Genomic DNA, 11,498 nt, shown 5'->3' on the forward strand with positions numbered 1-11,498 from the left:
CAAGAAATATTTTACTAACAATGAAAGAGAGAAATGAGAAAAATGTGATACCGATAAAGCAAGTTTATAATGCAATGTGTGTTCACCGAAGATCACAATGAGGTCACATAACAGAAATGCAACAATTCATGTTGTTACTGGAGGGAGACATGTACGTGCATTGGTGTAGGTGTGGAGAGGTGTCGAATGTTTTGCAAGATATATTTTGGACACACCCAGATTTAGTAAAGCTAGTGAACTCATTTTATATTGTCATATTGATGGATAGTACGTACAAAACGAACAAGTATAGGATGCCTTTACTTGAGGTTGTTGGGATTACATCAACTGGTTTGACTTTTTCCGTTGCATTTTGTTTACTAGCAGCAGAAAAGGAAAAACAATTTTTTGTGGGCCCTTGAAAAACTTAAAGGATTGTTTTTCAGAATTGATTCATACCCTAGGGTGGTAGTATGTAATAGAGATATTGCCTTAATGAATGCATTGAGAATCGTGTTTCCTGAAGCTTATAATTTGCTCTGTCGATTTCACATTGATAAAAATGTGAAAGCAAAATGTAAAATGTTGGTGCATCCAAGGGAGTTAATGCTCATACAATCTCCCAGCTGCTCATACATGTGAGCTAATGCAGCTCCCGCCCAAGAATATCCTCCGATCAACCTCAAATCAACAAAAAATCTAAGATAAAACACATTAACTGATGTAGCACTCTTGTTAGCGAATATAGTGCAACCGACAAGGTGAAGTAAGCTCTGACAGCCACAGTCCACTACTTCCTTGAGCATGCTTCTTCGTACACATCTCTTAACCAACTCAGGCGCACATGAGCTCCCCGACAGTATCTTGTTTCTTGATATGCATTTCCACGGTCAACACGGAGAGCTTGTACCAATAAATCAATCGTCAAATCTACATCTAATGTTTCCTGCGTGTAAAATTGACCGACAATGGGTAAATGCAACAAATTTGACACATCATCAAGAGTGATGATCATCTCCCCAACCGGTAAATGAAAGTTGTTAGTCTCTGCATGTCACCTCTCTACAAAACCACACAACAGTCCTTGGTCTAAAACCTCATAACTAGCTTGAAGCAGACCCCCTAAGCCAGACATTTCTACAGCAACCTCTATGCGCTCATGAGGTGCTCCTAACTTATTTATCTTCCTCCCATGTGAAACGACCTTCAGCTCACCACGATCCTACAATAATCAACATATATCATCAATAAATACATACATACCAAATACGAGATATTAATTTTCATTACTTACCAAACCATCCCATAACTGTCTAGCTACATTATGTTCATAATTAATTAGTAACGACTTATTCACTGGCCCTCCCGGATAGCCTTCATCATCAATTTCAAGTTCTTCTCCTTCAATATAATCTTCAAAGTGTTCATTTGAAACCGAAGTACTAGGACCACCTCGTCTTCTTCTCACCGATGCAGTTGGTCGCACACGGTCAAAATTAGAACTTTCTCCACCTCTAGTCCTCACCATCTTACTTTTCATAAAAACAACATTCAATCCAAAATTACAATGGAAAACAGATAGTATAAAAGAACAATCCAAAAATAACATATTGTTGTGCTAACTACCTAACACAAATACGGATATTAATATCCAGAATAAATTCACACAACTTACGGACGAAGTCATCCACACAACAATTACAAATATCGGATAGAAATATCCACAAGTCAAATATGACTTCCGCACAAAAATATCCGGAAGGCACAAACTATGATTACGCATAAATTTATCCACAAGTCAAACTATAATTCCGAACAAAAATATCCAGAAGTCACTTACCTTGTCTTCTCCGACGTTCGCTTCGGGGTTCCTCTCCGTTCAAGGGCTCCTTTGTCGTGGCAGCTGCTGCTCTGCCACCGAAATCGAACGAAACGAAGGTGGTTGACGACTGCGTTGTGGTTCCCTGCGAAAACAAAGAGGAAAACGGTGCAAATGACTCACTGCGGGTGTGGGTTGGGTGCAAATGACTCCAAGCGTCTGAGGGTTGGGTGCAGGTCTCTAATTATATTGGGTGCACATACCTCACTTGACCTAATATAAAATTCATTAAGGCTATGTTTGGTTCTGGGGGTGGTACTGTTGTCGACGACGGAAGTCTCAGTACCACCCCGTTTGGTTCCAGTGTTCAATGCGGGTGAGGGAGGAAGGGCGGAGAAAGTGAAGTGAATTTGGGCTCTTCTCCAAGATGAAGAGAAAGTTGGGATCATGAGAGGGAGTGCCACGTCACAGCTCTGAAGTTACGCTTGTGCCCTTGCTTTTTTCCTCTCCATTCCAGGACAAACCATTGCCCCCTGCATGCATGCCACATCAAAGCGTAAGATTCCTGACTTGGCTCAGGAATCGTTTGACCATTGAAGGTTGTGTAGACTGTGAATTCAGTGGGTGAGGAGTAGGTGTGCATTAAGTTGGGTGTTGAGTATATAAAACCATGCATGGCTGTTTCACTTATCAAAGAAACCAAAGAAACCGAAACCGAAGCTTGTCCTCATATGTGTTGAGTTGTACTGGGGTTGGAGAGATTAGTAAGGCATCAGAGTGTGTGGTAGGGGTTCACTAACATTGTGATTGGTTCATCTCAGGTGCTTGGTTGATCTCAGGTGAGCATACGACTTTGCTTCAATGGTGCTTAATCGATTATGGCTGAAAAATCACTGACCACATAATCGATTATGGAGTTGATAATCGGTTATGCAAAGCCAATAATCGATTATCTGTTAAAAATTGAAGACATAATCGATTATCTTAAGCGTTCAAAAATGGTGATAATCGATTATAGCTTTTGATAATCGATTAAGCTTGTTTTTTGCCTTCTTCAATAATCGATTATGGTTGATTTTTTTGGATAATCGATTATCCTTTGTTTGTAACTGATGGAATAATCGATTATGTTCTAATTTTTTGTGAGCTTTGTGAAATTTTCTGGGTTGCTTAATTTGCTTAATTTTCAGGCACTCTCCCGGTGTGTTCTTCATCCTCATTGTGCTCCCTATTGTGTTGTTCTTCACTACTGTTCTTCAGATTTTTTATTTTTTTATGTTAACTTTATGATTTTAATTTCTGTTTTCTATTTCTGTTTGGAGATTATTGTTTTGCTATATAATTTGTTTAGGGTTTAGTTTAGTTAATTATGTTAATGAGTTAATAAATTAATGTTGTTTTTAATTTCTTTATTTGATTTTTTTTTTTAATTTTTGTAGATAGTCATTATTTTTTTAACATTTAAGAAAAATATTTATTTGTATAAAATTAATGATTTACAGAATGAAAATAGAAATTTTAAAGTTTAGGTTTTTTTTATATTTAACATAAATTATTAATATTATAATTAAAACAATTAAAAAAATGTTGTAGTAATTAAAGAAAACTGAAAAAGTTTACATAAATATTGTTTATATTTTTAATAATAAATGTACATTGTTATTTTTTTTTAACATTTAATCGTTTATAAGAGAATAGATTTATTTATTTAAAATGAATATTTGTATTCTGTAGGGTTATTTTTTATTTTACATGAATTATTGATGTTACAATTAAATGTTATAATAATTTAAAAAGGCAGAAAAAGTTTAGAGAATAAATTTGAATTATTAATAATAAATGTAGATAGTTATTAGTTTTTAAAAATTAAATTTTTTATAAGAAATATTTTTTTATTTGTAAATAATATTTTTACAGAATGAAAATAAAATTTGATAATGTTTAGTTAATATTTTTTTAGATTTGACATAAATTATTAATGTTATCATTAAAAACATTAAAAACTGAATGTTTTACTAATTTTTGTTATAAGATTTAATTGTTTATAAGAAAAAAATTTATTTTTTTAAAATGAATATTTTTACAAGTGAAAATAGAAATTTGTAATTTGTAGGATTTTTTTTTATCTTACATAAATTTTTAATGTTATAATTAAAAACTTTAGAAAAAATCTTGTATTAATTAAAAAAATCAGTAAAACTTTTGAGAAGAAATCTGATATTTTAATAATAAATGTAGAAAGTAATTATTTATTTAAAATTGAATTATTTATAAAAAATATTTAAAAAAGTTATTTTTGACAGAAAGGAATTCAAAATTTATAATGTTTAGGGTTTTCATTTTTTTTAGATTTAACATAATTTATTAATGTTATAATTAAAAACATTATAAAAATATTGTAGTAATTAAGAAAAGCAATAAAAGTTTAGAGTAGAAATATGATTTTGACCTTTATTTTTTGAAATTAGAATTTTTTTTTAAAAATGAATTTTTTATTTATAAATAAAATTTTGACAATGGAAAAAATAATTTCTAATGTTTAGGGTTTTTTATTTTTATTTGACAAAAAAATGTTAATGTTATAATTAAAAATATTATACAAAATGATATAGTAATTAAAATGAATAGTAAATTTTTTTACATAAATTAAATAGAATTTTTAAATTTGTAGGTTTTGTATAGTTATATTTGTTATGATAGTTCATTAATTTTACGTTATTGTTTATTTTGTTTGTTTATATTTACATGTTGTTTGATTAAATTATATGATTGAAAAATATAATTTATGTATATATTTATATAATTTTGGTTATATTACAAAAATTAAATGATATAGTAATTTATAATAAAATTTTCATTAAAATTAATTAAAAATACGTTTTAGGGTCACTGTATTGGTGTACTTTTACACCGAAGCGGTAACCGCGTTCGGTATGAATTCGGAAAGACATTATGACGAGACAGAGATGGTACACTTTGAGGAAACAGTTGCAATTTATGAAGATCTTGTTGCGGCGAACATGAATTTAATTTCACAAATCGAAGAACAAATAAAAAATAATAATGAAGGTGCATCAGTCATGATCCTTTGTATGATTGCTTTTGGATTGAATTTTGTTACGCACGATGCCTACTAGAAGCAACTGTATGAGTGAGTCCCAACCACAAAAAGAGCGTCACAGACAAGAATTGATGGAGTACTTGGTTCACAGTGAACAATCTCGTGATATTATTAGCATGGGACCGGAAGTTTTCATTAAATTATGTGAACAAATACGGGCAACTGGACTTGTTAAAGATGCACATCGATCAACCGTGGAAGAACAAGTAGCGAAATTTCTGCACATTATTGGGCATAATGTGAAGAATCGAAGTGTGTCATTCTTTTTCCATCGGTATGGAGAAACAGTTTCCCATCACTTTCATAATGTTTTGACTGCAATTTTAAGGTTGGAGGGGCAATTCTTAATTCAACCAAATAGAACGGTTGTAGAACCACACATCCTTAAAAACAGTCGATTTTTCCCCTACTTTAAGGTTTGTTGATGATAAGATTACTTCAAATTATGTGTAATGTGTTATTTATTTTGTGTTCAATTAAAGTTATGAAATTTTGTTTACATTAGGATTGTTTAGGGGCCATAGATGGGAGTCATGTACGTGTTAAGGTTGCACGTGCTGATGCACCTCGTTTTCGAGGGAGAAAAGATTGGCCAACCCAAAACATATTCGCAGGTTGTGACTTTGACATGAAGTTCACATATGTCCTAGCCGGTTGGGAAGGAACTGCCTCCGATTCAAGGATATTGAAATATGCTTTGGTAGGAGATGATCCTTTGGTTATTCCAGAAGGTTAGTTATAGGGGATTGGGTGTGCAAAAAAATTAAAAGGTTGTAGTACTATATACTAACCCAACTTTCCACAATCTTTGTAGGAAAATACTATCTTGGTGATGCAGGTTTTATGTTAAAACGAAATATAATAGCACCTTATCGTGGGGTGAGATACCATTTGAAAGAATATTCGCGAAGAGGGCCACAAAATGCAAAAGAGTTGTTTAATCATCGACATTCATCACTTAGAAATGTAATTGAGAGAACTTTTGGGGTGCTCAAAAAACGTTTTCCAATTATAGCCAGTGGGACTGAGCCACATTATGATGTGGATACTATGACAAAAATTGTTTTAGCTTGTTGTATTCTGCATAACTTTCTACGCGGGGTCGACAATGATGAGTTTATGCTTGAAGAAGTAGATAATGAATTGTTACAAGAAGATGTCCAACCAAGCACCACCCATGCTCGTGAACATGACTATAGGCTAGGGTGTCATATTAGGGACACTATAGCAAACGAAATGTGGAAAGATTATGTAAACAATTAATTTCAAGAAATAATATATTTTGTCCTATTTTTCAATGTTTGTCATCCTAACTTTATTTAAGTTAATTAGATGGATCGCGGGAAAAATGTTGCTTCAAATTCATCTGGTTCTTATCGAGAGTTCATGAAGTGGACGGCGGAGATGAACCTAATTTTGCTTAATGCAATGATTGATGAGGTACGAAAAGGGTGTAGAATTGATGGTAGCTGGACCACTCAGGGATACACTAACATAGTTATGGCTTTAAATGAGGTTGGCTTATCGGGTATTAAGAAAAATCATGTCAAGAACCGCCAGAAAAGCCTCAAGGACAGGTGGAGGGAAGTCCATGATTTGTTTGGTGGATTGAGTGGTTTCGCATGGAACCAGACCACCAAACATTTTGAAGCCGAGGACGAAGTTTGGAGTGAGTTGATTAAGGTATGATGATAAGTATTTTTTATTTAACAAATACATTTGACTTCACATTTGGCATAAAATACTAATATGTGACATCTATGTAGGCCAAACCATCTGCGGCGAAATGGCGTGTGAATCCCATTCGCCATTATGACCTCATGGAGGAGTTGTGGTCTAATGATAGAGCCACGGGAAGTCGGGTCAGGACCGCCCGTGACATCAATTCACCTCCTGACATGAGCAATTTCAGTGTCAACCTTGGGGACAATAATATGGATTATATCCCCGAGCAACCGAACTATGAGGAGGCAGATGACTACGTCCCACGATCACCTGCTCCTCAATTCCAATCTAGTGACACTCTTTCAGACACACCATAAAACACTCCTTTTATGCTGTCTGCTGGCTCTGCGGGCACATCCTCATCTCGAGGATCAAAGAGAAAAGGCCCTACTATGGACGACATTGATGAACATTTTGCAATGTTGTATACTAATCTTCAACAATGTGTGTCATCAATGAAGGATGGAAATGAAAATGTCTCTCAGTTGGTGAATATTGCTCGTGCACAAGCAACGACAGCTCAAGATATAGCTGCCGAAATTAGACGAAGAAACGGCCTATATGCTAAGCATGTACACCATCATCGACGCCATGCCTCATACCAGTACTCAGAGTCTGATATTTGGGCAATGCTCATCAAGCTTAACATTCAGGATGAACAACTCATGGATCAATGCTACGAGTTTTTATGTGACCATCGCAGAAGAGTTAAGCAACTATTTGGGATGCCATATGAGCATCGCATGACAAAGTTGTTTGGATTTATGACTAGGCGTTGATTTCATATCTCTGCATCGGCATTACCTTTAATTATTGGACATGTAATATTTGACTGTGTTTGTTTATTATTAGACATGTAATATTTTGCTTTGTGAACTTCTACTTTCATTGGCCATGTAATATTTTGCTTTGTGAACTTGTACTACTGTGTTTGAAAAGACCTACCATTATGTTTATGATATTATGTTAACTTTTGTTTAGTTATTTATTGTAGTAATTGCATTATACATGGCATCATCATTCCAGAAACGTAACAGAACCCATAAGGTTAAATCTCCAGCAGAAGATGTTGACGTTCCTCCTCAGCCAACAACGAGAATTGAACAAGTTCTTGATTATTCAAGATACTTTAGTACCAAACGTCAAATGGTGGTGTTTGAAAAGAAGTTTCATGCAAGACCAGTATTACCACGAAAAGTTATGCATACTCCATTTTTTGCTACTCTAGGATTTGAATTCCAAAATCTTCTGAATTGGCAAGGTTTACAACCTTTCCTTGAAATTAATCTTCCGTATTATGAGGACTTGGTAAGAGTATTTTATACAAATGTAAAAATCACACCTGTTGGTCACCTTGCCATTGAGATTTGCGAAAAGATGATACACATTAAAGAAATGGATTGGATGATCATTGCTCATCTACAGTATGACGGTCTTAAGTTAACCCCTGGGACGATCCCTGAGGAACTGAATTTTGATCGAGCACTAGCATTATTGTCCATGATTCGTGAAGATGTTGAAGGTGAAAATCTCAAAAATGTCAATAATTTGAAAATGAATGACCGACTCATTACACATGGGTGCATATCTTGTGCCCTCGTGGAAGCAACTTTGCACAACTACTGAATGAAGATATTTTCATGTTGTGGTTCATAAAAAATAATGTACGCATTAATTGACCTCATTACATCATGCAACACATCATCAAATGTCGGGATAACAAGATGTCTCTCCCATATGCAAATTTGATAACGAGGATCTTGCAGGTGTATGGCTTCGACTTGTCGAATGAACAAGCAATAATGTTAGGCTGGAATCATTACTTTGGGAAAAAAAGTATGACAAAATTAAATATATTCCATGTCAATGGCATATGGCAACTTGGTAGGCCTCACCATGCACACGAAGAAGATGATGAAGAGGATGAATTGCCAGCACAACATGTTGAAGGTGGTCAACCTAAGGCGGCAATCCCCAATCAAACCGAATTGTTAACTCAAATTTTGTCCGGCATACAAAACATGAATACCCGCATTGACAGGGTTGATCAAAGGATGGACCGAATTGAGGATACTCTGAATGACATTCGACGTCATCAAGGCCATTGATTGTATTATCATTATGTTATTGTCATTGTTATTTTTATTTCTAAATTTCATGTTGAACATTAATGAATTGTTATTGTTATTTTTTATGTTGACCATTGACAAATTGTTATTTAATATTAAGGTTTTATGTTACTTTTCATGCTACTTATTTACATAATCATATTATTTTTAATGCAACTTTTTTACCATTTTATTTCTATTATGCATAAATCATATTTGTGTCTTTAAACCCTAATACGGAACTTCAACAACATTGGTTAAGTGTCATTCAATGTCTGCGTATCAGAACACGTCGTCATCTAGTTGTATTGGTTGTAGTGTGCAAAAACGTGGTACTTTTACCCATGCTACTGGGAGCACAAGTGTCATCGTTGCTTCTATTTGTGATTGTGGACAGTTTGTTGTTTTGAGAATAGAGACAACAGAAAAAAATGCTGGAAATTTTTTTTGGGGTTGTCTCAACTACAAGGTAAAATTTATTCAATTAGGTTTGATACAAACTTAAGAATGTTATTTTAAACTTATTCATTGTTCAATTTTATTGTTTTCTTGAAAACAGATTAGAAGTGACATGGTTCTAGACTGTAATTTTTTCAAATGGTGCATTGAAGACGTTGCCGATGAAAAAGATGCAATTATTATCATACAACAGAATAAAATATGTCTTCTAGAAAACCGTTTGAAGGTTTCCACAAGAAGGATTAAAATGTTATTACTGAAGATGTCTTTTTTTTTCTAATTAACATTATTATGTTCTTCATTTTTACATAATTTGAAAATTACAAACAAATTAACATGTCTTTATATCTCTTTCCAAATTAAATATAATGACTTTATATTATATATTTTGACAACTACTTAATATTCATTTTATATTCTAAATATCTATTTTCTTTTTAAAATATATTCATTTTGCTATTCAGAATAATGAAAATCATTATTAAAATTAATTTTATATATATTTGTATATATATAACATAACATAATTTAAAAATTCTTATATAATATTAAAATTATGTAAATAAATTAAGTTAAGTAAAAAATAAAATAAAATAAATAAAATGTTAAATAATCAAATTATACTTAAATTTAAAATTAAAATTCATGATTTCTTTCAATTTAACATTTTTTTTATTTATAAATGAAACTTAATTAACTAAAATATGAAAAATATTCATCATTATTTATTCTTTTTTTATATACAAGGATAAATTTGTAATCTTACAAATTTTACTATTCAAAATAATTTATAATATTCTTACAACCATCACATCACTCACAAATTTCAATAAATTTTATTCGCACGTCTACTCTAACATACCCCAATCCAAACAACCTCAACTTTCTTCACACTTCTACTCCACCTCACCCTCAACTTTCCACTCCCCTCACTCTCTAATCTAAACAAAGCCTAAGGACAGTTTTATCTCTTCAAGTCTACAATCGGGTGCCAATTTGAATTGATCAGCTGAAGGGAGAATTAGCCTTAAAAGTTATTAGAATTTCATAGCTTTAGGGTAGCCTTAAAAGTTATTAGAATTTCATAGCTTTAGGGTTTTCAATAAAGCTCTATCATTGTATTTTCATTGCATGAACATTCTCTATGGGTTACATTGGATGAAAGCGAACACGGGTTTTTAAGCACACTTTTAGTACTTAATACTATTTCAATCCAAATTCGTGTTTAAAATCACGTGTTATTCATTTTGAAATCGTGTTTCAAATCAAGATTTACCCAATTCCATTTTTTAAAAAAATTATCCATTTACCCAATATTCAACTAAAATTACACTATTTTTTGCAATCAGAACTTAAATTATATTAAAGTTATTAAAGATTATTTTTAAATCATCAAAACATCTTTCCATTTAAACAAAGTTGTTGAAAGTTTTTGGGGTAGCTATACAATATATGATCCACTAATTAACTGAAGCTTTTCATCCCAATTTAAGGGACGGCAGAAAAATACAAAAATATGCAAATTGGTTCCTGCTATTGGCACTCCCAAATATTATTTAAACTCAGCAGCTACAGTGAAAAGATAAAAACATCTTTTTAGTATTTAATTACAAAATAAGTAAATGGAAGTATAAATCAATGTAATTTAGTCTTTAGAATAATGAAAAATCTTATAAAGTGACAATATTTACCTTTTTATTAAATTTTGTGAAACCATTTATCATTAAACTTAAGAATCAATTTGATATTAAGTAAAGCATAGGGGTCAATTTGTACTTATTAATATATTCAGTAAATCAAACTTTTCATTCTTTAAAAAGACTAAATTGCCACATGGACACGAGGTACCTAATTCATCATCTGCCCATTATAAATGCTTCCAGCATAAACATGTATTCCACTGATTAAAATTAATTCAAAAAAAATGTTTATGTAGAGTTAAAATTTAAAAACCCGATGAAAATAAAAGCAGTTTTTTATTATGTTTAATTTATTTTGAAAAAAAAAAAATCACAGTAGAAAGTTTTTTTGTGTAGATCTTTTATGGAGTCTTCATAGCTAGGTGTTAGTCTGGTTCTATTGTTTCCCTTAATTTTTCTTTAGAATTTTTTCATAATAGGTATAATACTCTTATATTTCGATTAATCTAAGTTTAAGGTTCTTTCTTTTATATATATATATATATATATATATATATATATATTAGCTTAATCTTTCATATTTGTTTATAATTTTATTTATTTATTTATTTTAGTTTAATAATATTTTTTTCATTTAATGATTTTAG

General features: G+C 32.0%; 1 protein-coding gene across 1 annotated transcript; it reads left to right on the plus strand.

The window, feature by feature from the left end:
- The first annotated feature begins 4,924 nt into the window (after positions 1-4,924).
- Positions 4,925-6,961, plus strand: LOC137807772 (uncharacterized). The gene is made up of 5 exons (XM_068608559.1): positions 4,925-5,335; positions 5,425-5,650; positions 5,734-6,170; positions 6,252-6,602; positions 6,686-6,961. Exons 1-5 carry the CDS (start codon positions 4,925-4,927, stop codon positions 6,959-6,961), a joined length of 1,701 nt encoding a protein of 566 aa, XP_068464660.1.
- Positions 6,962-11,498: the final 4,537 nt, after the last annotated feature.

Source organism: Phaseolus vulgaris, chromosome 11 (genome assembly GCF_000499845.2).
Source record: "Phaseolus vulgaris cultivar G19833 chromosome 11, P. vulgaris v2.0, whole genome shotgun sequence".
Classification (NCBI taxonomy): domain Eukaryota; kingdom Viridiplantae; phylum Streptophyta; class Magnoliopsida; order Fabales; family Fabaceae; genus Phaseolus; species Phaseolus vulgaris.